General features: G+C 49.1%; 1 protein-coding gene across 1 annotated transcript in view; it reads left to right on the forward strand.

Annotated features, from left to right (window-relative positions):
* Positions 1-14,339: 14,339 nt before the first annotated feature.
* The window catches only part of LRRC75A (leucine rich repeat containing 75A), a 41,650-nt gene continuing 29,603 nt past the window's right edge, over positions 14,340-26,386 (forward strand). The window contains exon 1 of the mRNA XM_085078192.1: positions 14,340-14,895. Within this exon, the coding sequence (XP_084934318.1) occupies positions 14,635-14,895 (261 nt within the window). The 5' untranslated portion in view covers positions 14,340-14,634. The remainder of the gene's footprint in view (positions 14,896-26,386) is intronic.

The raw sequence follows: 26,386 nt of genomic DNA on the forward strand, positions 1-26,386 counted from the left end.
AGTCAGCTCCTAGCCTGGGATGGGAACTGCCATCAGCCAGCAGGGCTGGAATTCCTCCCAGCAGCTGCTCTCTGCCAAAGATTTGGGAATTTGTTCCCAATGTTTGGGAATTTGTCCCCAATATTTGGGAATGACAGGAAAGCAGCTCTGCAAATCACCAGCAGTGTCTTCGTTCTGTGAGGAAATCGCTGCAGCTTTGGGTGGGAAAGGAAGAGTTTCAGTGAAATGTTACTCTCCAGAGTTCCCTGGGGCAGGCAGCTGATGGGATTTGGGTTGGAAATTCTCTTTTTCCCTCCAGCACTGGCCAAATCTCCACCTGGCTGAGAGGAACAACCTGTGGCTGAAGGCAGAGCCCCATTTTCTGTGGAACTCTGGTTAGTTTGCTCTCACCTGGGGACTCTCAGGTTTGGGTTGCTGAGCCTCACTGCTCTCCTGGAGGATGCTCAGGAGCTGCACACACAGAGGATCCTTTGTGGAACCTTTCTGGCAGGTTTGCCAACTTTCTGGGGTCAGTCTGGGCCTGACCTTGAGGTGTGTGGGAACAGCTCAGCCTCACAGGGTTTTGTGGGTTGGGATTTACCTTCAGCACCATTCCCGAGGTTATCCCTGCCCAGGGCAGGGCCATGGCCCTCGCTGTGCCTTTCCATGAGTTCCTGGGACTGCTTGGGTTGTGGTTCTCCTTTCTAAAGGGCTTTTACAGCTCTGCTGGGATCCCTGAGGGTGGAGGGGCTGGAGGGGATCTCGGGGCGGGGATTCCTGAGGGGGAAATCCTGAGGATGGAGGGGGATCCTGGAGCGGGAAATCCTGGGGACAGAGGGACTGGAATGGATCCCTGTGTTCGGAGGGTTTGGGGGTTGTCCCTGTCCGGCTGTCCCCTCCCTGCTGTCCCCATCCGGCTGTCCCTGTCCGGCTGTCCCTGTCCTGGTGTCCCCTCCCGGCTGTGTCGCCGCTCTGCTGTCCCCTCCCGGCTGTCCCTGTCCTGCTGTCCCCTCCCGGCTGTCCCCTCCCGGCTGTCCCTGTCCAGGTTGTGTCCCCGCTCTGCTGTCCCCACCCGGCTGTCCCCCCTCCCGCCTGTCCCCTCCCGGCTGTCCCTGTCCTGCTGTCCCCTCCCGGCTGTCCCCTCCGGACACCGCTGGGTGGCGGCACACGCCTGTCCTTTCCCCGCCGGGCCCAGCCGGACACCGCTCGGGTCCGGAGAGGGGAAATGCTCCAGCCAGCGATCCCAACACCCCCGGGGTGTCCTCGGGGATCCCCCAGCCCAGGGGACACCCCTCGGTGCGTCTGTCGAGTGCAGGAGCAGCAGTGCCGCGATGATCCTCCCGCCCTGCTGAGCAGCTCCTCGGCAGGGAATCCCCAAAAACCAGGAGATTCCTTTTGGGAGGGATGCAAAGTTCCCCGAACGGCAGCGGGTTTCCATCCCCAAGGCTCTCTGGCTCCGGGTGATGTTCAGCAGTGCTCAGGTTTTGTGCACAGTGAATTTGGGGATTTTCCAGCCAGGTTGGATTTATCCACAGCTGCATCCCCAGCTGCCTGGGGAAAAGCTGGGGAGTGAGTTTGGGTTTTGTTTTCTTTTTTCCCGGGTGCTGCTTGCAGGCAGGGAAAGGGAAGAGCAGGAAACTCGTGAGGAATAAATTGAACTTGTGGCTCTCCAGCCTGCTGAGCACAGGGCTGAGCGAGCAAAGGTCAGAGCCATGGACAAACCTCTTCCTGCTCTGCATTAAAGGAGCAATTCCAGAGGATTGGCTTTTCCCTGTTGTAAAGTCATCACCCGGGGCTGATCCTGGGTCTGGTTACCAAGCACAGGCCTGTCGTCATTCAGAATTCATATCAGCAGAGATATTTGGGGTAGAAATGTGCTTTTTCCACTGTGATGGCTCAGATCCCTGCTGGCAGCAAAACCTGACCAGGACCAGGACATTCCCTGACCAGGACATTCCCAGACCAGGACATTCCCAGACCAGGACATTTCCTGACCAGGACATTTCCTGACCAGGACACTCCCAGACCAGGACATTCCCTGACTAATATTAATGTACTAATTCTGTGCCTAACTTCTCCCTGAAGCCAACAGCAATTAGGCAGATAATTGGAAAATTCGAGCTTCCCCACACCTCCTCCATCATTTAAATCCACAATCCCCGCGTTTCCCGGCTGGATTTGGGAATTCCTCTCCTCCCTGCCTTGGCTTTGAACGAAGCTGAGGCTGTCGGCGAACTCCTGGCTCTGGAATTATTTATGGCACTTCATGGTGCGTGGATAAAAGGGTTTGTAGGAAACCTTCCCGAATCCCGGGAGAGCTCCCGGCAGGAATGTCGCTCCCACAGGGATGCTCTGCCGTCTCCAGGGTGACGGAATTTCGTGCTCGGAAGGGATGCAGACTGTTTGTCAGAAAGGAGTTTTCCGGAGGGAAATCCCTCCCCTGGCAGCGTGTGGAACAAACGAGAGGCTGTGGGGCGAGGGAAGCCCAAAGTCGCCATCATCTCCTCGCAGCCCGGCCCAGCTGGAGGCTGGCAGGGTGACAATGGTGACAGTGACAGCAGATCAAAGGAGTCTCCCGGAATGCAGGAGCGCAGCCAGCCGGGACTCGCCTGCTTTTGTCTGCCCGGGCTGCTGCAGGCGGGGAGGAGCTCAATGAAACCCTGGGAATGGTTGTCCTGGCAGGGGCGGGATGCTTGGGGAAGCGCTTGACATGGCTGAGGAGCGGGATTTGGGCAGAGCTGCGGGAAAGCGCAGGGCTGGGAGAGCGGGATTGAGACAGCCTGGGGTGGATGTGCTGCTGCTGCATGACAGCGAGGCGTTTGTGGCATTGCAGCTGCGGAAAGAGATCTGTTGGAACTGAATTGGAACCAAAATGGAGCCTGGGAATTGCCGGTGGGATGGGATAATGGGATGGGATGGGATATGGGATGATGGGATAATGGGATGGGATGGGATGGGATGGGATGGGATGGGATATGGGATGGATGGGATGGGATGGGATGGGATGGGGTGGACAGGACAGGGCAGTGTTCCCTGCAGGGTGGAGGCATTTCTGCTCCCCTCCCCTGAGCTGCCACAAGCCCTGAGTCCCCCCAGTCCTGCTGGTGCTGTGCTGGTCTGGGAATATCTCAATAATTTGGGAATATCTCAATAATTTGGGAATATCTTAATGATCTGGGAATATCTCAATGATCTGGGAATGCCCTAATGATCAGATCAGAGCTCCCAGGGAAGGAGGATTATCCTCTGAGGCTGACAGGGATGTGGCCAGGCCTGGGGAGGCTCTGCTGAGTGGGGTGAGCTGCTCCTCTGAACAGAGCCAGGCTTTCAGAGCAAAAACTCCCCAAAACCAGCACTCCTGGTGGGGTTGAGTCCCTCCTGCTGTGGTTTGGAACCTCCTTGGAGCAGTCTGTGGGATGTCAGAGTGCTGTCCCTGTGAGTCCCACAGTGACCTCGCTGGGGTCAGCAGTTGGTGGCTCTCAAGGACAGCACGTGGCTGCTATTTTTGGCCACATTTTCCTGGGAGCAGCTCGCAGATGTTGATGTTGTTGGAAGCACAGGGCTGGGAGAGCCCAGGAGAGCAAGCAGGGTCCTGCTGGGGAGATTGCTCTGGGGTGCTGTGTCCTCTGGGGCTTTTAGGATTGATGCCTCCTTGTCCTTGTCCTTGTCTTCCTTCTCCTTCTCCTCCTCCTCCTCCTCCTCCTTCTTTCTCCTTCTCCTTCTCCTTCTCCTCCTTCTCTTTCTCCTCTTCCTTCTCTTCTCCTCCTCCTCTCCTCCTCTTCTCCTTCTCCTCCACCCTCATTTCACATCACACAGCTTTGTCTGTAATTTTCCCATCCATTGCAATTCCAGATGTGACCTCGCTGCCGGGAGATTTTTGGGAATCTCCCCTCCCTGCAGGGACAGGGTGCCCCTGGGCCTCACGCTGCTCATTTCCCCAAAATCAGTCACTTCCAGCCACGAGCCTGCAGGGTTCCAGCTGCTGCACAGAGCTGCCAGGAAAGCTCAGCCCTCGGCATTCCTGGAAATTCCTGGAAACTCTCCCCGGAGCTGGATGTCCAGCCAGCTCCTCATCCAAACTTCTCCCTGCTTTTCCCCCTGGCAAACTGAAAAATTGGGATTTATTTGGTTTAACCCCCCTGGGAGATGCCGGGAGGGTTTTAGAGGAGTTTAATTTAATTTGTTGGGTTTGCAGGGGTGCTGGAAGCAGAGGGTGACTCACTAATCCTGCCATGTGGGAAGGTTGGGATCTGCATCGTGCCAGGGCAGAGGTCTGGAAGTGGCAGGGGAGCATTTTTGAGGCTGATGTAAAGTGATTTATTTGTTTGGTTTGCAGAGAGAAGAAAAAAAAAATCACTTGTAAAAAAAGAATTATTTATTTGTGGAGGGATGTAAAGGGAAGGCAAAGTGATTTATTTGCTTCCAAAGCCACAACAGAGCTCCTCAGCAGAGCCAGAAAAATCATTTAAACCAGAGATCTTCTGTGAAATCTTCTGTCTCTGGATGGTTTTGGGTTCTCTTTGGGGTGTTTTTGGGCTGTCACAGCTTTGACAAATCCTGACATGGAGCACCCAAGCCAGGCCACCCTGCTGTGACTGAGGACCTAAAAATTCCCACATTTCCTGCAAGTTTTCCAGTCACCTCCATCCTTTTCCTTCCTTCCTTCCTTCCTTCCTTCCTTCCTTCCTTCCTTCCTTCCTTCCTTCCTTCCTTCCTTCCTTCCTCCCTTCCTTCCTCCCTTCCTTCCTCCCTTCCTCCCTTCCTCCCTTCCTCCCTTCCTCCCTTCCTCCCTTCCTCCCTTCCTCCCTTCCTCCCTTCCTTCCCTCCTTCCCTCCTTCCCTCCTTCCCTGTGCCATTTCAGGCTCCCAGGTCTGGCACTTTCCCCCAGGATCCACCTCTCCAGCTCCATCCCTGCTCCAGAGCAGCAGGAATTTCATGGATAAGAACACCAGTGCTGGCAGCCAGGAGAGCAGGGAGAGTGGAGATCTCCCAGGAGTTTTCTCTCCCATTTACAGCCAAAGTTGTGTCCCTTGGCGTTCCAGAGCTCCTGGGGTGATGTGTCCATGGAAAAAATGTCCTTTTTTCAGGTGGGATGTGGAATTCCAGCTGCACAATCCCTGCAAATCACGGAATGCTTTGGGTCAGGAGGGACCTTGAGGTTCTTGTGTCACCTCCTGCCACCAGCAGGGACGTTTTCAGCTCAACCAGGTTGCTCCCAGCCCTGTCTGACCCAACCTGGGACACTCCCAGGGATGGGACATCCATGGATCCTGCAGCAGAGGGAGAGAAATCCTCCCCAGAGGATTGCCTTTCCCCATGGATTTCCTTCCCCCAGCACTTGGTTCTTGTCCAACCTCCCAAACCTGGCTCTAAAATCTCCAAAAACGTGAGCACACCTTGAAAAAAACGATTTTGACACACCTTGAAAAAACGATTTTGAGGCCGCAGAGGACTGAAAACCACTTTGAAGAGCTTTGGCTCTTCTCTCCAAAGGACCCACAGGTTATCCCAGGTGGGAAGCAGGTTGGGATTGGGAATATTCAATAAACAACCCACTGGGGCTGGGGAGGTCTGGAAATAGCAACGCTGCAGGTTTTAACAGCCTCATCTCCTTAGGGTGCAAAATAAGCTCTTTGCTCCAGGAGAGAGAGAGAGATCTGATGGAGATTAAGGCCAAGACTAAGCAGGGAAGGAGCCTCAGATTGCCCAGGATTGTCACCATCTGCTGCCTGATGAGCTTTCTCTTCTCCCTGCTGAACCTTTTCGGGGCTTTTGGGTTCATTTGGGCTGAAAAAAAAGATAAATCCCAAAGTCTCTGCTTGTTCCAGGGAGAGATTCTCAGGGAAAAGAGGCTCTGGGAGGTGGAGGAGCTGTGAAATTATCTCCAGCTGATGGTGAAAAACCCCAAAAATGCCTGAAAAAACCTGAAAAAAACTTTTGGAAAGGGGTTGGAGCAAGGCTGATGATCTGAGCTTTTCTGTGGCTTTAATGTTCATTTTGCTGAGCGCTGGAGGTTGCTGCTTGTAATTCCTCCAAATCTGCATTTTAAAACCTGCTGCTTCCCATTCCAGGGGAATTTCACCTCCTGAGGATCCCTGAGAGGCTGAGCAAGGCAGATCCACATTTCTCAGCAGTTTTTTCATATTTTCCTTAAATTTTAGGTCTGATTTTTGGGTTAGGGATCACCTGCACAGCTCATCTTTTCTTCCTAAGGTGCCCAAATTTTTGGATGCCCCAAAATCCGTTTGGCTGCTCTCCAGCTGCATCCTGCCCCTCCTGATCCCATTATCCTTCTCCCTTAAAATGCATTTTTTTCCCCTTCTATTCACCTCCACTGTGTCTGTGCTGTTATTTTCTTGTCCTGATGAGAAAAACAATCCTGGCTGTGCTGAAAAAAATTAAATAATTCAATTAGGAAGAGCAAATTTTTGGCTTTTATGGGATTTGGGCATCACCTGCAGTTGTGTTGTTCTCTTCCCATTCCTGCCTTTCTGCATTCCCTCCCTTCGTATTCCACATTTTCCTTTCAGGAACACATTTCCCATCTGGGTTGGATTATTCAGGAATGTTTCCAGCTGCCTCCCTCCCCCTCTTCCCAGGAAAAACAGAAATGCACAACACGAGGTTTTCCCTGCTGGTTTTATCCCAAAGATCCCATTTGCTCCAAGCTTTCCTGGAAAGCTTGATCCCAGAATTCAGGAATTCTTGGGGTTTTGGTCAGTTTTACCCCATGCTGGAGAGATTTGAAGTGAAAACTCAGAATATTTTATTTATTCCTTCTCAAAAAAGGGGGTTTTAAGTTTTATGAATAAAGTGGGCCATGGCATCTCTTTGGGAAAATCCAGATTTTGGTGTCAGAGGTGCTGAGATCTTATTCCTGCTTGGAAAAAGGTGCCACAGCACTCTTCCCTCGAAATATTTCATTCTCTGAATAGAATAATTCTATTCTCTAAATAGAATTATTTAATTCTCTAAATAAAATAATTTTAATTATCTAAATAAAAAAAATTCATTCTCTAAATAGAATAATTTTTTCTCTAAATAAAAAAAAATTTTCTCTAAATAGAATGATTTAATTCTCTAAATTAAAAAAATTGTTCTCTAAATAGAATAATTTTTTTCTCTAAATAAAAAAATTCATTCTCTAAATAGAATGATTTTATTCTCTAAATAGAGCAATTCAGCTTTAACAAAGTTGAAACAATTAGGGTAAGAATTTTGTAATTAAACTGAGATTAGGCTGGTAGGCTGGGCAAGGTGGAGTTTGTCTCACCTGAGAGTTTCAACCCAAACCTTGAAGCCAGTCCCTCCATCCCAGATAAATCCAGTCCATGACCATCCCCAATCCCAAATCCACAAACCCAGCTGAAATCACCAGGATTTACCTCTGCCTTCCCCTCCCATTGGCATTTATTTCCCTTTCCAGCCCCAGAGCCCAGAAATTATCATTTCTCCCTGAATTATTCCAATCCAGGGAGCTGCACCTTTCCCTCCCTCTGCAATCCCACCTTCCAGGGGCAGAGCTGAAGGCAAACCCAACTTTTAAACCCCATTTTTCCCCCCAGCCCTACAAAAGGGCTGAGCGAGGGGGTTAAGCAGCTTTGCACAAATAGGATTTGGAGCAGTTTGTTCCCAAGAAACAACCCTGGAGTTCAGCTGCTGCTGCTCGGGGCTGGGGTGAGGAGAGGTGATTGTGTTCCCCTGGAAAGGGATCCAGGGAGGGCTGGAAGGGCAGGGAATGGGGCAGGAATTCGGGAGCTTAGGGTTTAACCTAAAGGGAAATTCGGGAGCACAAAGTATTTAATCCTAAAGGGAAATTAGGGAGCACAAAGTATTTAATCCTAAAGGGAAATTAGGGAGCACAAGTATTTAATCCCAAAAAGAAATTAGGGAGCAGAGTGTTTAATCCTAAAGGGAAATTCGGGAGCACACGGCATTTAATCCCAAAAAGAAATTAGGGAGCACAAAGTGTTTAATCCCAAAGGGAATTTAGGGAGCACAGAGTGTTTAATCCTAAAGAGAAATTAGGGAGCACAAAGGTAGAGCATTTTATCCCAGAGGGAAATTAGGGAGCATAGAGGGTTTCATCCCAAAGGGAAATTCGGGAGCAGAAAAGCAAAGTATTTAATCCCAAAAGGAAATTAGGGAGCACAGAGTATTTAATTGCAAAGGGAAGTTAGGGAGCACAAAGCAGAGTCTGTCATCCCAAAAGGGAGTTAGGAAGCACAGAGTGTTTAATCCTAAAGAGAAATTAGGAAGCACAGAGTGTTTATTCCTAAAGAGAAATTAGGGAGCACAGAGTGTTTAATCCTAAAGAGAAATTAGGGAGCACAAAGGTAGAGCATTTTATCCCAGAGGGAAATTAGGGAGCATAGAGGGTTTCATCCCGAAGGGAAATTCGGGAGCACAGTGTTTAATCCCAAAGGGAAATTCGGGAGCACAGAATATTTAATCCCAAAGGGAAACTCGGAAGCACAGAGTGTTTAATCCCAGGAAACATGGAAACCAGACGGCTAACTCCCCAATAACAGATCCCTCCTCTTCCCAAGGCTAACCCGCAGGGATCTGGGCTCAGCCCCTCCAAACTATCCATCCCACATCTCTCTGGGATTCTGGGAAGCCTTTGGGAAGCATGGGGAGCTGAGTCGGGAGGGAGTGTGGCTCTTGGCTCTGGCTGGGGGAGCTTCTGCCTCTCCACGGGGCTGTGGGGCTGTAATGGGAAAGGGATAATGGGAAGGGATAATGGGAAATGGAACCTGGGAAAGGGTGATGGAAAAGGGATCCCAGGAAAGGGATAATGGGAAAGGGATACTGGAAATAGAACCTGGAAAAGGGTGATGGTAAAGGGATAATGGGAAATGGATCCTGGAAAAGGGTGATGGGAAAGGGATGATGGAAAAGGGATAATGGGAAGGGGATCCTGGCAAAGGAATACTGGGAAAGGCATACTGGGAAATGGAAACTGGAAAAGGGTGATGGAAAAAGGGATCCCAGGAAAGGGATACTGGAAAGGGATAATAGGAAATGGAACCTGGAAAGGGATAATGGGAAATGGAACCTGGAAAAAGATAATGGGAAAGGGATGATGGAAAAGGGATCCCCAGAAAAGGATAATGGGAAAGGGATACTGGAAAGGGATAATGGGAAAGGAATAATGGGAAAGGAATCCTGGGAAAGGGTGATGGGAAAGGGATCCCAGGAAAGGGATAATGGGAAAGAGATGATGGAAAAGGGATAATAGGAAATGGAACCTGGAAAGGGATAATGGGAAATGGAACCTGGGAAAAGATAATGGGAAATGGAACCTGGGAAAAGATAATGGGAAAGGGTGATGGAAAAGGGATCCCAGGAGAAGGATAATAGGAAAAGGATGATGGAAAAGTGATAACGGGAAAGGAATACTGGGAGAGGGATAATGGGAAATGGAACCTGGAAAAGTGATTCCGGAAAAGTGATTCTGGCAATGGGATCCTGGAAAAATAACACTGGGAAATGGAACATGGGAAAGAGATCCTGGGAAAGGGACCTTGGATATGGATGCTGGAAAGGTGATTCTGGCAGTGGGATCTTGGCAAAAGGATCCCAGAAAAGTGATACTGGGAAAGGGATCCTAGGAAAGGGCTCATGCCAAAGGGATCCTGGAAAAGGGATCATGCCAAAGGGATCCCAGAAAAGCCACCCTGGAAAAGCACTTCCCAAGAGCAGAGCTGCTCCCAGAGGGGTTTCCCTGCCCAGAGATCCCCAGCTGAATCCATGGTTCAGCTCCTCCAGCACTGCTGCTCCCATCCCATCGTGGCTCTGGGGAGCCTGGCAGGGAAGCACAAACCCCAGGAAAAATCCAGAACCACCCTTCCCACAGCTCTGACTCCCCAAATTCCCCCACAAACACTCCCTACTCCTTTCCCTACTCCAGCCTCACTGGAAGGAAACTCCCCAAGGAATTTTCAGTCCCACCAGGAGGGAAGCAAAGGGTGGATTTTCCAGGCGACTCCAGAAAAATCTCTGGCAGCTTTAACCTCATCCTAAACAACTTTGGGACAGTGAGTAAACAGATTTGGGGTTTTATAAACATCCAGCATCCAGATCCTGGAGAGGGAAAAGAGCTGGAGGGGAAGATGGATTGCTTCCTGCAGCTTCAGGGGATTTTTATTTTTGCTCAGGGGTTGAGCTGGGATGGGAATATTTTGCGTGGGAAATCTGGGAGGAGAGAGAGAGAGAGAGAGGGGAAAGTGGCTGAATTTGGGAAAATAGATTGGAGGAGGGTTTGTGTGGGTTTGATGGCTCAGGGTGGGGAGGCTGTGCTGCTGCCCAGGGATTTGTTGGGGTTCAGGGGATCCATCAGGCATCCCAGCCCTGTGGATTGGGGGAATGCTGCTGGAATCCTGCAGAGGTTTTTCTGCTCTTCTGATTGGGCTCAATGATTAAACACTCATTAGTGGCCAAAAAAAAAAACCCAAAAACCAAAAAACAACAAAACGAACAAACAAACCAACCCCCAAAAAAACACCCCAAAAAACCCATAAAACAAAAAAAACCCCAAACAAACAAAAACCCCAACAAAACAAAACAAAAGACCCAAACAAACCAACCAACCACCACTCCAAAACCTGAACCAAGAAATCCCCCAACATTCCCCCCAGGAATTCTCTGGAAGATGAGTCAAACCTTTGCTGGAATTTCAGTTTTTTTAAAGGGAAAAGCTCCATGAGTGAGTGGAGGAGAAGCAGAAGCTGCTGGGGTGAGGTGGTGGTGACACTTTTTGGTGATACTTTTTGGTGACACTTTTTGGTGGCACTTTTTGGTGGCCCCCAGCAAAGCCAGCTCGGTGCCAGGAATGGGAATTAAAATGGTTTAGCCACGGAAAAAAAAAAAAAATCCCAATTCCTATCAGTGACGGCAGAATTGCTTGGAAGGGAACTTGGGTTTGCAAATTTATCTAACTAACTTTGAGGAACTTCAGCTCCTTTTAGAAGGATTTTCCTAACTCACTCCCAATACCAGACATCCCAAAAAGCATGAAAGGAGTTGACAAAAAAGAAGAAAACCCTTTAGATAAATTTGGAATTTGCACTTCAGGGGAAAATGCCCCTTGGCTGTGGATCTGCTGGTGAGTTTAGCAGAAGATTTTGGTGCTCAGAGCAGCTCAGTGAGCTCTGAGGGACAGCCCAGGGCTGGGATCATGTTTTCCCCCTCTGGATGGGTCTGGCTGGGATGTCCTGAGCACATCTGGAATATCCTGTGTGCCACGGCAAATTCGGCTCTGCAGCTGGATGGGGAAGGGAATAACGGGGATGTGAAAGGGATGGAGATTGCTGAGGGATGAGCCTGGAGCTCATCCTCCTGCTGCCCTGGGGGCTCCTGGGGATCCCTCAGGGGTGGAAAATAAATCCCCAAATCCAACTCCTCCAGCCTGGCAGCTCTTGGGGTTCGCTTGGCACAACACACCCCACACTCCTGCCTTTTTTGGGGTTTTTTTCCCCCTTCTCTTTGTCCTGTGCCCCATAAATAATCTCAGGAGCCGTGGGTGAACTCCCTGCCCTGCTGACAGAAGTGTCAGCAGGGCAAAGGTTGGGGTTTGTTTATTTATTTACCCAGGGCTGGGGCTGCTGTTCAAAGCTCCTTCCTCACCCTTCAGCCCCTCTGGGGCAGCAGAGGAGATTTGTGGCTTCAATCCACGTGGGAAAAGAGTGAATTCTCACAGGATCCTGAGGGGATGGGAATGGTGCTGTTCTGCTGCCTTTGGGTTGGTAGAAATATGGTGCAGAGTCTGTTAAAAGGGGAAAAAGGGTTTTACTTCAGGGTTTTAATAGGAGTAAAAGGGTTTTACTTCAGGGTTTTGATAGGAGTAAAAGGGTTTTATTTCAGGGTTTTAATAGGATTTTAGGTGCACAGCTCCCCAAAGGTGGAACACACCGAGCTGCACTCCCCATATAGCACATCTGCAATTTTTATGGACTTTGCAAATCAGCATATTTGTCTAGAATCCCCCAGTAACAAACTTAATAAATGAGTTAATTGTTGCCCTATTCTAATCACCCCCTAAATGAGGCTAGAGCCCAGTTTATGAAACATATTCCAGAAAAATATTCCAGAGAAAAGGCTTCAGCCAAGGTTGAAACCTCAAGTTTTTGATACCTTTGGGCTCTCTCAGTTCCTACTGTGAATATTTGGTGTTTCTGCCTTGCAGAAACCCCAAAACTGAGCTAAAATATCAGACTGCAAAAACTACAAGCATGCAGGCTGAGGGTACAAAGAGTGTGCAAAGAGTGCAGAACAGACAAAAAAGGGTATAAAAACGTACAGAAGTGTGAATAAAAAGAAAAGGCAAAACATCATCAGCCATCACCACAGGGTGGATCCAGAATGGATGGACCTGCAGGGGTGCCTGGAGTGCTCATCCTGCAGCCTGGGCTGCCAAAGCCACCCCATCCCGGGGGCTGGGCATGAACTGCCTTGGGAAGAGCTTGGAAATGCACTGATAGCCTTGGGAAGAGTTTGGAAATGCACAGCCATCCTTGGGAAGAGCTTGGAAATGTACTGATAGCCTTGGGAAGAGCTTGGAAATGCACTGATAGCCTTGGGAAGAGCTTGGAAATGCACTGATAGCCTTGGGAAGAGGTAGGAAATGCACAAACTGCCTTGGGAAGAGCTTGGAAGTCAGGGAAGGGCTGGATTTGGTTCTCCATGTCCCTAAAGACCTGAGGACACTTTTCCCTCCATGCTCTGTTTCCATGGCTGTGTCTGGAGGGGTGAGGGGAGCAGGGGATCTCAGCCCTGCCAGGGCTTTCCCTTTCTGCTCCTTTTCCATGATTTCATGTTTGTGTTGGAGAGCTGAACTGAGCTGGCTGGCTTCTCGCTGAACCACAGACCTGCAGGTGGGAGGAAAGAACAGGCTCTGGGATGAATCCCAGGGGATTTTGGGGCTGGGAGTTCCTTCCTTTCCTTGGGGGTGTCAGCAGGGCTAAGGGTGGGGTTGCTGCTGAGGATCCCAAGGATTTTGGGGCACAGGGTCAGGTGGGGTTGCTGCTGAGGATCCCCAGGATTTTGGGGCACAGGGTTGCTGCTCCAGGCCTGAAATGATGACTCGATAAGACTGAAGCACTGAAATGGAATTTTTGGCCCACGAGGTGTATTTTGGGGGGAAGACACCCAGGTTTGGTGGGGTTTTGGCTCACGTGCAGAACCTTTGCAAAGCAGAACCAAGCCTCAGTGAGGTCACTGGGGCTCTGTGCTGTTCTCGTGGTCTGTGGGTCGAAATGAGTCAGACTTTGGGGTTTTAGGAACAATTGCAGGGCCTGCAGCTCTTTGGGGCTGGAGGAGAGCTGCCTTTTACCCACCAACACAACACAAAACATGAATTTGTGTGTCCATGGATGTGCAGGCAGAGAGGCAAAAAAGCTCTCACGTGTTGCTTTGGGATTTTTTTTAAAACAATTACAAAGTGTTTCCGTGGTGGAAAACATCCCCTGATATCCGGAGAGGGGCTGAGGGCACTGCTGGGGCCGTGTCACCCCAAAAACTGGGCAGAAATTGGGCAATCTGTGTCCTGCACAGGAGAGCAGAGAAGGGTTTATCCAGGAGCTTGGATCCGTGTTCTGAGCCCCTGGGGGACAAGGAATGATGGAATATCGGCTGGAAGGAGCAGCAGGGGTGGGGAGGGCTGGGCAGGGCTGGCGAGGGGGCTTTGGGGACAGGAGGTGACCTCCAGATGGGCATGGGGATGGAGCAGAGGGAGGATATGCAGTGCCCAGCCCGGGGGACAGCGAGGGCACCGCAGCACATCCCCGAGGGCACGGGCACATCCCCGGGGCCAGCAGAATTCCAGCGGGAATCCCTCGGGCTCCTCCCGGGAAGCCCCGCCGGGGATCCCGCACCACCCCCGCTCCATCCCCGCCCGGAGCATCCCCCAACCCCGGCGAAGGAAGGACGAACCCCGTCCGGCTGCGGCTTCCTCCGCAAGCCCAGCCTCGGAGCTCGGTGCCGCCCCCGGCCCTCCCCCGGCTCTCCCCGCTCCCCGGGCCGAGCCTCCTCCGGCCAGCAACAGTTGCCCCCGAACCGCGGCCGGGGGAAGCCCCGGGACACCGCCGGGCACCGGCAGCAGGAGGCTCGGCAGGGCCGCGCCGAGGAGCAGCTCGGCCGAGGCAGCGCCGCTCGCAGCGCCCGGAGCCGCCCGGATCCGCCGCTTCTGCCGCCGCCGGCGATGGAGCGGAGCGCAGGGACTGAGCCGCCGCTCCTCCCGGCCGGGAGCAGCCGCCCTGCCCTCCGCCTGCGGGAGCGGAGCCGCCGGGGAGCCGGCCAGAGCCCGCCCTGCTGAGCCCCCCGCCCTATACCGAACCCCCCGGGCAGCCTCGGAACCCCCCGGAGCCCCCAGCCTCATCCCGAACCCCCGAACCGCCCCGGAGCCCCCAGCCTCATCCCGAACCCCTCGGGCAGCCTCGGAGCCGGGCACAGCCCACCCTGCTGAGCCCCCCAGCCCCATCCCGCACCCCCCGGGCATCCCCGATCCCCCCCGCCGCAAACCCTTTGTGCATCCCCCGCCCCTCCGTGCTCTCCCAGCCCCTCCCGCCTCCCCTCCGCCCCCCGGTGCCCCCCCGGTGTCCCTCGGTGGCCGCCGCCCCCCCGCATGCAGCCCCCGGGCTGCCGGAGCCGCTGGCCATGGGCACGAAGCAGACCAAGGGCTGCCAGGCGGGCAGCGCCGGCGAGAGCCCCGCGGGGCAGCAGCGCAGGAAGGTTTCCCCCCGGGAAAGGGGAGATTTCCTCGCCTCGCTGGTGGTGAAGTCCGGCGAGAAGTTGGGCAAGGGCGGCGGCGGTTTGCCCCCGTACCATCGGCGGATCTGCATGATCCAGGACATGCTGCTGCTGGTGAAGCAGGGCAGGCAGGAGGAAGCCACCGAGCTGCTGAAGAACCTGCGGCAGGTGAGGACGGGCGGGTTTGCGGCGGGGGAAAGGCGGTGCGGGAGGGACAGACTCGTCCTGCTTGCGAAAGCCTGCGGGCAAACGGGCTCTGCCTGTCGGGGCGTCATTTTGGGGAAGTGGCCGCGGAGCTGCGGGGTGGGCAGGTTTGGGAGAAGGGGAAATACCCCCGGGGAGGTGCTGTGCGTTGTCTGCGGCCAGGAAACCCTGCCGGGGGGATTTTTCCTCCTTGCCTGCCTTGCTGGCGCTGCCAGCCCTGCGATCTGCAGCCTGCCCAAGGTGGTTCCCACTCAACTTCCCAAAAGTTTGGTGTTCCTGTGAAAGCGCCCAGGCAATCCGAGCTGGCAGAATCAGCTCTTCCCTCCCAGACTTGGCAGCGTTGCTTTTTTTAAAATACATTTTTTTATCTTTCTATTTGACGCACGATCGCCTGGTGGAGTTTTGCTAGTGTCGGCTGGGAGAAACGAGCAGCTCTGTGGGAGGGAGTGGGGAATTAATCGCAGAGACCTTTCGCCTTGAAAAGTCTGCTCGAGCTGGGCGTGAGCCGGGAAGGAACAGCACGGAAAGTTGCTGTGAGCAAACAGAAAGGCAAATCGGCGTTTAATTTTTTTTTTTTTAATTTTTTTTTTTTCTGCTGATAGCTGGTGATAAAAACACCCGAGCGTTGGGCATTTTCAAGGCTCTGGGGCACGCAGGGGTTTGGAGAACAGCGAGTTTGGCACGAAAAGCTGAATTAGATCCATTTCCCAGCTCGGGATTTCTCCCTGCTCGGTGCTCGGTTGGTGTAACCAGTTCTGCCAGCTGGGAAAAGTCGCTCGGATCTTTGCTGGGCATCGGGAGCTGCTTCCTTGGCCCGGAGTTTGTCCTGGGCAAAGTTTGTCCACCCAGTCTGATGGTTTTCTTTTGGGGATTTTGTGTTTGGGGGCTGCTTTTAGCATTTTTCCCCCCATTTTCTGGTCCGGGTGACTTTGGGTGTGTTGTTTGGAGCAATCCCACTCAGCCCAACTCCATTTCTCCCTCCACCCTGCAGGTTTAGGACTATCTCTGAAGCAGCCCAAATCTGAACAGTTTCATATGATTTGTGGGGTTTTTTTAATGGGAAAATTCCCATCACTTCCAACCTGGGATAAAATCCTTTTCCCGAGATGAACGTGCTGCATTGCTGGCAGTTGGGGGTACATTTGGGGTACATTTGGGGTACAATTCCCTGGGACAACCCCTTCCATTTGGGGTCTGTGTGGGGCTGCTTTGGGCAGCAGATCAGAGCCCAAATGTTGCACCCTCTCCGCCACGCCAGAACTTTATCTCCTCAGCTCCTCATTGGAGCTGGCAGGAGGGCAGAGCTAATTTTAGAGGGTGTTTATCTCCAACACCTCCCCAAAAAATAAACCCTGGGGCCTGCGGAGTGCTGTGAATCACTCTCGAGTTCTCCCCTGGCTCGGGAATGGATTTTCTCAGTGCTGTGATGAGGTGCAGGGTGGGGAGCTGGGATGTGTCCCTGTGGATGTCCCAGTGATAAATCTGGGGATTGTCATTGGGGATCTCTGTCATCCCGCTGGGAAAAAAACCCCAAAAATTCATCTTAAACTCAAAAATTCACCTTAAAAATTCATCCTTAAACCGGGGGAAGCCAGGAACCTGTTACAGCCAGGTGTCAGTGAGCTCTCTGAAGATGCTGCTCTGATAAAATAGATCTCAGAGTGTCAAAACAGAGAAGGCTTTGTCCTAGATACCATAATAGACTCCAGGCAGATTTTTGAACGAGGTGGTTTTATTCCTTGCCTCCGGGGAGGGGATGTGGGATATCCCACTGGAAAAAATCCTGATTTCCAGCAGCTGGATTTTGGGAGGAGATGGTTGAGGGGAGAACTGGTTTGTTCCCACTCTGGTGGGAGATTCCAGAGCTCTTGGGGTGTCTCAGCCTCAAAGTGAGGATTTTGGGGAAGGGATGGATGGATGGATGAGCCTGGTGGGAAAAAGATTTTTCCCTGAGGCATTTTTAGGGTGTCCCCTGCAGAGGGACTGTGCCTGCTGCTGGAAAACTGGGGGGTTTCCAGCAAAACTGGAGTTTTCCAGAAAAAAAATGCGATTTTCCAGGAAAACCAGGCTGTTCCAGCAAACCCAGTGACCTGGTGCCCAGCTCTGAGTGGAGATTTTTTATTAAATCCCAGGCATTTAGGTCACTGGGAGCCTTTCCAGTGACTCCAGCAGTGAATGAGGGGCAGTGACAGCATCCCTGCCTCTGGAGGGACTCCAGCGTTTTTTGGGAGCAGGAGGAGCACATGGACAGAGCTGAAAGGCTGTGGGATTTTAGCTTTCCATCCATAACATCCTGCCCTGCCCAGACAGGGTTTGGGAGCTTCCACCTGTGTGGGATAACCAGATCACAAAAGCTGTGTGGGATAACCAGGACAGGCTGCAATCCCATATTTTAACCCTGCTGGGGAATTCCTGCCCTTCCAGCCCCATGCCCACCCCATTTATCCATCCTGCTCCCTGGGATGGGAGCAAAGCTGTTCCCTTTACAGACCCTTGTGGGAATAATTTGTGTTCCTGGGAACGCTCAGAGGTGGCAAACTATAAAATACCGAGATAAAAAGTGATTTTTTTTTTTTTTGGTTTAAAAAGCTGAAAAGCACGAAGAGCAGACAGGCTTTGCCTCCTCGGAGAGGTCAGCTGTGGTCTCTGGTGTGGAGGCAATTTGATCCCACGAAATAACACTGCTGGTATTCCTGCTGCAGGAGCTGCCAGGGCTGGTCTGGAGGGTTTGTGCTGATTTAACATCCAGCTCCCCAGGCTTTCTTTTCCCTGCTTTTCTTCTTTTTTTTCCCCCTCTTTTTTTTCCTTTCTTTTTTTCCTCACTTCTTTTTCTTTCCGCTCTGCTCAGCCTGGAGCTCAAACCCCACCCTGCAGGGTGAAAATCCCCCAAAATCCAAACCTGCTGCTCTCCCTGGCTGAGGGGTTTTCCCCCTCAGCAGTTCCAAATTCATTGGAAATGCACTGAAATAATCAACATTTTATTGAGGCTGGGCTTCAGGGCTGCCAGAGGCTTGCTGGTCACCTGCAGGGAGCTGCTGGCCTTTCATGGGAGTGATTCCTGCATGGAATAATTTGGGATTTAGCTGCTGTGACTTCCTGGGTTTACCTGTCAGCATCCCCTCTGCTTCCCAACACGGAGCTGCTGGAAAATGAATTCATTCAGGGTGTCCAGCACCTGAAAATCCACCCTCAGACCTCATCCATGGTGGGAAAATCCCAACTCCACTCCTCCCAGCACCACCAGTTGCAGAGCAGGGTGGGTTTTAACAATACACAGCGTGGCACTTTTATTTTTATTCTCATTTTTTGCAATTTTTACAATTATTTTTACAATTATTTTTCCAATTATTTCTCCAATTATTTTTACAATTATTTTTACAATTATTTTTACAATTTTTTTTTTACAATTTTTTTTTTACAATTTTTACAATTTTTTTTTACGATTTTTACAATAATTTTTCCCTCCTCCACGCTCTCGAGTTTCAGCGGCTCAGGCAGCCAGGCTCTGCCAGTGCATTAAATTCTGGGAGTGTCTCTCGTGCCGGGGAGAGGATTTGTAAAACAAAGCGTGTTTTCCTCCTCCCCTGCTGCCAAGAGCATCGCTGCTCCCAGGCGGAGTGGGGAAGAGCTTCCCAGCGCATTACGTTTTGCTCCAGGAATTTGCCATTGGTTCTGGAGAGACGTGGAGATTTCACTGAGCTCTGGGCGAGCTGGGAGAGGGGAGGAGGAACTGGGAATTTGGGGGATTTGAGTGTTGGGATTATGGGGAAAGGGGGAAGGAAGGAAAGGAAGGAAAGGAAGGAAAGGAAGGAAGGAAGGAAGGAAGGAAGGAAGGAAGGAAGGAAGGAAGGAAGGAAGGAAGGAAGGAAGGAAGGAAGGAAGGAAGGAAGGAAGGAAGGAAGGAAGGAAGGAAGGAAGGAAGGAAGGAAGGAAGGAAGGAAGGAAGGAAGGGAGGAAGGGAGGAAGGGAGGAAGGAAGGAAGGAAGGAAGGAAGGAAGATATTGGGATAAATCCCTGGTGAGAAGGTAAATAACAAGGTCTGAGGTGGGGCAGAGCTACAGCACTGGGAAGGTGGAAAGATGGAGAAAAGTGGGAAAAGATGGAAAGGTGGATATGTTTCATCAATTAATGATGAATATCTTCACTGTGAGAAAGGGTTTGGCTACTAAAACACTCAAAAAATTTAAAAAACATGGAGACAGCCTGCTTTGGGCTCCTGGGATTCCCTCCTTGAGACACAAGAGGGTGGCAAAATTAAAACTAAGCCTCGTGGCAAAATTTTGTTTCTTTTCTCTTTTTTTATTTCTTTTTTTCCCCCCTTTTCCTCTTTCCCTTTTCCTCTTGCCTCTGTGGAAGCCCCGAGTGTGAGGACATCTCCTCTCCCCTGGCAGCGCTGTGGGCAGAGCCTCCCTGGGCTCAGGATTCAGGGGGTCAGGAATGGGGGAAATTCACAGAAATCCAGAGTATTGCAGCTGTAGTGTTCCATATATCGGGGCCTTTGTGGCTGTGGCCTCCTCTGGGGTGAGGGAGGTGGTTCTGTATTAACATTCATTCCATCCTCCCCCAAGTGATGTGGAATTCCTTTTCAGCATTCAGCATCTCCAGCTGCTGGCCAAACGCCTGGTATGATTTAATGCCTGATTCCATCTCCCTGTCTGCGTGTGCCTCAGCCTGCTCCTCCTTCACATTTCTCAGAAAAGATCACTGAGGGGCAAATTTAATCTTCCCAATGAAAGGAAAAGCAAATTGTCCTTGCCATCCCTCTCCAAGCCGAAGGTTTTTATCTCCAATTCCTGCTGGCTCTGACCTTGCTGCTCGGAGAGCAGAAACTGCTCAGAGCTTCCCAGCTCTCTCTGATCTTCCCAGAACTCTTTATCTTCTGGGTTTGGAGCCTTTCAGAGTCAGGGACACTTCCCTTTGTGCGAGGCTGTGAGCCTGGGTTGGGTAATTCTGTGAATATCTCGTTCCTTTTGGCATTTGATGTCCCAATGTCACCTTCCCAGAGATCCCAAATCTCCCCTGGCTGGCCTGCTCTGAGATTGCTGGAAGAATTCCTTGATGGGAAGTATTTTTTGGGGTTTTGCTAGGTTTCCTGTGCATCCTTGTAGGCCCATGGAGGTTTTCCTGGAATTCTGCTCCTCACCACTGCTAGATCTCAGGTTTTCCTGGAATTCTGCTCTTCCCCAGTGCTGGATCTCAGGTTTCCTTGATTTCTGCTCCTCCCCAGCACCAAATCCCAGGTTTTCCTGGATTTCTGCTCCTCCCCAGCACCAAATCCCAGGTTTTCCTGGAATTCTGCTCCTCCCCAGCACCAAATCCCACTGCTGCCTGCTGATCCCAGTCCTTTAAAATCCCCTTTTCCTGTGGGATTGGTCTCTGATCAGCTCTCCAGGGCTGCTCTGCTCAACAACCCCAACATCCAGGAGCTTGCATTTGGGAAATCCCAAGAATATGAATATTGGAACACCATTTACAACACTAATATTGGAATATTAATTCCAATTGTGACAAGAGCTGTTTTGAAATGAAGGTTAATTAATTCATTAAGGTTAATGAAGGGAGAGCCTGGGGTGTGTGGGTTTTTTGGAGGATGGGGGTTTGTGCCTTGGGTTTTTTCACCTCCTTGAGTTCTGTTCAACCCCAAAAATGAGGGAATGGATGCTCAGGACAGGACCTGGAGGATTTCTGTGTTCTGTCCCTGTTTTCTATCCCCAGAATGCAAACCACACTGAAATTACTGAGCTCTGTGCCTTCCTCCTGCTCCAGGGATGAGCCTGGAAAACCCTAAATCCTCCCAGAATGGTTGCTGTGCCTTCTCCTCCCTCTGTGCAGAGATTCCCTGGATTTCCCTGCTGGAAGAGCTCAGAACTTGGAGCCAATCCGTGCTGGGAAATTCCCAGAGCTGCCTCTTCCCCCATCCCGGGGGATTCTTAACCTGATCCCACTCTGGGACTGGGAGGATTTAATTTAAATATTGTTCTGCAGGGCTGGTCCTTCACCCCCAGCCTCCCCAGGGCTGGGATTTTGGCACAGCAAGGAAATCCCAGCGGGAAAAATCAAAATCTGCCCAGGAAGGAGAGCAGAGGAGCTCTCAGCCTGTGGTGGGAAAGGGCTGGTTTGGGATTTTCCTGGGACACTTCTGTCCCCATTCCCACCCTGCCGGCAGAGCTGCTCCCACAGAGCTTCTTGTGGGGTCTGGTTTGGGGTTTGGGATTTGGGAATTGGAGTACAGGAGGTGTGGGGGGTTGGAGCTTGGGAAAAGAGCCCCAATTCCCCAATTAATTCCCCAATTAATTCCCCAATTAATTCCCTGTTCATTCCCGAGGGATGAATTGGAGCCCAGGCTGGGCTGGTGCTGAACCAACCCCACCCCTGAGCTCCCCAAAATGAGGGCTGGAAACCCCAAATCTCTGCAGAATCAGGGCTCAGACAGCCCAAACAGCCCCAAAGCTTTGGCTCATCAGGCATCCCTTTATTCCCATTTATCCATATCATTGGGTTCAGTTCTCTCCGTTCCAGGACTGGGAGAAGGAAGGATTTGGGGGAAATCTTGATCCCAAATATCTCTGTGGGCTTCCTGGGCCAAGGCAGAGAGTGTGAAGCAATTTGGGATCAAAGTATGAATATAATATTTATATTAAATATATACTAATATAAATATATAAAAATATATTAAAATATATGTAAATACATATAAATATATTAAAATATATTAAAATATATTAATATATATTTATATATTAATATATATTTATATATAAAAATCTATATAAATGTATATAAATATATACAGTATATATACACTATATAAATAAGTATATATAGTATAGATATAGATATATAGACATATAGATATCTACTTTTATGTATATAAAAGTAAATATATAAGTATATATATAGTATATAGATATAGATATATACTTTTATACATATATAATATATATAGAGAGAGATATAGATATATAGATATATGGATATACAGATATATAGATACATATATACTTATATCTATAACATACATCCAGCCAAAATCATCCAGGAATAGATTAAACCTTGATTTTTTTGGGTTTTTTTTCCGTGGTCAGGATTTTTTTGGGGGGGTTATTCTATGAGAGAGAAGATGTTTTCCTGTTGGGTTGTAAAAAAGCTGCTTCTGCTGGCTGTAATTGGATACTTCCTCTGCAGAGCAGGGAGCCTGGAGTGTCTGGGGAGGTTTATTTGGGCAGCTGGGAGGCTGGGTTGAGTTTTGGGATGGATTCTGTGCGTTTTTACTCTGGTGGGAAAGGGTGGATTTGGGGTTTACACGACCGATTGATCCTTTTGTACTTCTGGCTGGAGTCCCACGGAAAGGAAAGCAAGTTTGAAGTGGTTTGGGATGTTTTCTGAGCAGTTCATAAACTCCAAATATGCTGGATGGGAGAGCAGGCAGAGTCAATGTCTCAAAAAGGATTTTTGCATTTAGAACTGGTCGGTTCATTAAGTGGAGAATTAATTGTGGAGAATTAATTGTAGAGAATTAATTGTGGAGAATTAATTGTGAATCATGAATTGCATTTCTGAGCACCACAAGTCCAGATCTCTCAGGCTGCAGTTTTGCTTGCAGATTGGAAAATGGGTATTTCTCCTTTGGACTCCTGATTTTTTTTCATGGACTTACTGGAATTAAGTGTTAAACTGGACTTAGTGAATTAGAATAATTCATGTTGGGAAAGACTCTTAACGTTATGGAGTCAAACCTTTGAATGAACTGAAATTAAGATTTTTTTCTTTGTCCTCCTGAGAGACTCAGACTTCCCCAAAAGCTGTGTTTGTGCTTCGCTCTTTTCTGGTTGTGTTTTTATCAGCAACTTCCCCAAAATCTCCCACAGCCAATGTGTTCTGCCCACCTGGGCCAACAGGAGCTCCTTAAAATTCAATAAATTCAAAATTTCTAAATTAAAAAATTTCTAAATTAAAAATTCTAAAATGAAAACCTGGCCAGAGGTTGGTGTCACTTTAAATCGCTGGTTTGAAATCTGGGTGTTTTAAAGTAAATGTATTTAATGTTTAAAGCTCTTTTATTCAGCATTAATCGAATTTTAATGTCACTAAATGGAATCCTTGGGCAGCAAATTCATTAATTTTTTTCCTTGCCAAGTTTGGGCATTTTGTGATTTTCTGATCTTTGATTTCTGATTTCTGATCTGACCCCAAACCCTTTCCCTTTGGGTTTTTCTGGGGAGGCTGAGCCAGCTGGGAGGATCCTATTGCCCAAATTCCCTGGGACCAGATGAAATTCCTGTAAAAAATTTCAGGAAAGAATTTTTTCACCTTCCAACCTTCTCCAAGCACCAAAAACCCAAACCCTGTTCCACCTGATGGATCCAAATCCATGCTGCAAATCAAAATGCTCTAGCATGGCATAAAACATGAAAAAACCTTAATTTCTTCCCTTAATCCCCCAAAACTGACTTCCTTTTGCTGATACAAATTTGGGGTGAAGTTCCCACTTCCCTGCCATGGAAATAATGATGTTGACTGAGCCTCAGGGTGGGAAAAGTGAGGCTTTGGAGGCAAAAAATTCTCCTCATTTCCTGCCTTGCCAAAGGGGGTTTTTGCTGCCAGGAGGAAGGTTTGGTGTCACTGTGAGCTCAGAGGTGTGTGATTCACCACCAGCAGTGCTTTCCTCCATCCCAAACCATCTCAGGGGGTTTTTAGTCACGTTTTAATGCTGTTAAAATCAGTTTTTCGTGGCCAGAGGAGGAATTGCAGCGCAGGGCTGGCTGGGGGCAGAGCAGGGAAGGAGAGGTGAGCTCATCCTGGCTTTGCTCTTGCTCTGCTCAGCATCCTGACTGGGATTTCTGGGGTTATTCAGCCCCGTGGGGAATGGGATTTATGTCCTGGAGCCTGCTGGGGTTCTTGCTCAGGAGAAGCTGGTGGAGTGGAAAATATGGGATATAAAAAATGGTATTCGATATAAAAAAATCAAAGGTAAAAAATTACATTTGATAGAAGAATAGAAAATATAAATAGAAAAGATATAAAAAATAGAAATGTACAAAAAATGGAAAATGTAAATAGAAAATATATAAAAAATAGAAATATATAAAAATAGAAAATATAAATAGAAAGTATATAAAAATAGAAAATATTTTGGAGCTGGAAATCAATCCTGGAGGAGAAATCCTGGAGGAGAAATCTTGGAGGAGAAGGAGGAGAGCAGAGCTGTGGCTCCCCAGCCAGCAGGGACCAGCAGGATGTTCTGTTCCCATTGGCATTTCAGTCTTGGTTGGTGTCAATACTCTGAGCATCAATTGGCATCAGAGAAAAGGAATTTTCTCCCTGTGTTAAATGCATTTTTGGTATAATTCCTGCTGGAGTAACCCTGCCTGGGAATGAGGGATTGAGAGAAAATCAACCACTGACCAATCAAAACCAACTGTCCACTAGTAAATATGACACCTGGAGGTGTGTTTTGATTTTAATTCCTTTTTATTTGGCTGATGAGAATGAATGGTTTAAAGTAATTGCATTTTACTCATTTTGCCTCAATCTGATTTTCTTGCTGGATATTTCTCAGCCCACCGAGGAGAACAAACCCCACCAAGCTCCTCTGGAATGTCTCCCCACAACCACCCAGCCCTGATATTATTATGCAAAATATAGATTATTTAACCATACCAATTTATTATGGATCGATTTGCCATTGCTTCAAATCCCATTACAGAAATCTGCTTTATTAATGGGCTTTGTCCATGCTGGAGAATAACTAGACTGGCAAATGAAAGAATTGAAATTCATGTTGTCCACATTAATTCCTTGGGTGGGGAAAAGGCTGGGGAAACCTTTACTTTTATCCTGAAGATGGAAAAAAACTTTATTTTTATCCCATTTTTGTTGCTTTGTCCTAATTCAGAAAATGAATTCAGTGCTGTAGGATTGGGTTGGTTTTTCTCCTTTGCTGGAATTCCTTTTTAACTCTTGGGGATGATCCCAAGTGGTTTCATGGAATTGGCCTTTCTTGAGGATAAATTTTAATGCTAAAAAGGATCAGGGAGCTTTTATTTCAACATTTAGTTCAACTCTACTTTCTCCTCTTTTCCTTTAAGATAAAATCTCTCTGTAGCTTGTTCCCTCTGAGTTTTTACCTTGCAAAATCTCTTCATTCCTGCAGTGGTGCTCAGCCAGATTCTCGTGCTCAGAGCAGCTGTGAGGAGCAATTCCACTCTCCTTGCTGGTAAAAAAACAAGGATATAGCTGGATTTTGGTGGATCCAGGTATTGCTGTTGATACAAAACCTTTTTTTCCCCCTGCTCCTCCCAGCCAGGCTCCTGCAATGGTGCAAACAGAAAAATAAAAGAAAAAAAAAAGAGAAAAAAAAAGGAAAAAAAAGGGGAAAAAAGGAAAAAAAAAAAAGGAAAGAAAAAAAAAGAAAAAAAGAAAGAAAAAAAGAAAGAAAAAAAAAAGAGGAAAAAAAAGGGTTTGGCATGGTTAGATGGGAGTCAGCTGCAATTTGTTAATCTCAATTCCCTTCTTGTCACGCTCCCATTACTCCCCAGCAGCCAGTTTGGGGAGTTAATTGAATATTTATTCCTCTCCAAGCCTCCCTGACTTACTCCCTCCAACAACTCTGGGGTGATGAGGAACCATCACTGCTCGCTTTCCACATCAGCAACATCTGAGCTTTTCATCCCAGCGATTCCCCAAGCACCCCTGAGGTGTCCCAGCCCGAAATTCCATCCCTCTGCAGCAGGGCTGGGCATGCACTGCTGCTAACAGTGATGCTAACAATGCATCTCCCTCGTGGTTAATGCAATAATAATCAACCTGCAGCTCTTGGGTTGCAGCCTGTGCAGCAGGCTGAGCTGGAACTGGGGCAAAGCTGGGAGAATGAAAAGGAGATTCATTTATTAAAAGTCTTGAAGGTGTGTTTGGGGCAGAGAGAGCTGCTCCAGAGGCTACACCCAAAATGGACAGTGAGTCATGAATTTTTCACATTTTATAAATTCTGTCTATTAACATATTGAGCTTTAATCCTCCAATTAATCCCCCAATTACACCTTCAGCTGATGAAGTCAATTACCCCAAGTTTTCTCCCCCCAGTTCACTGTTATTTACATATTTTGGGGCTCTGAGGCAGCAAAGTGTCCTTGGATTTCCCAGCTGAGAGGAATTGTTTTGTCTAAAAATGAGAGAACAGCAGCTTTAGCACTCTGTGTGGAGCCCAGAGTTACACACTAAAATTACAGAGACACAAAGCTAAAAATCCTAAAGCATCAGCACAGTGCCTGTGGGAATGGATTGGTTTCTCCTGGTGCTGCCAGGTGGGGCAGGAACATCCCTCAGGTTCTGTGGGATGGGAATTTCAGTGCCTGGGATGCTGTGGGAATACCCCAAAACCAACCCCCCAGGTGGGGGTGGCTAATCCCCACCTCAGGATTTCTGGCTGCACTGATCAATCCCCCAAAATTATCCA

Source organism: Lichenostomus cassidix, chromosome 19, assembly GCF_008360975.1.
Source record: "Lichenostomus cassidix isolate B80296 chromosome 19, HeHo_3.0, whole genome shotgun sequence".
NCBI lineage: Eukaryota > Metazoa > Chordata > Aves > Passeriformes > Meliphagidae > Lichenostomus > Lichenostomus cassidix.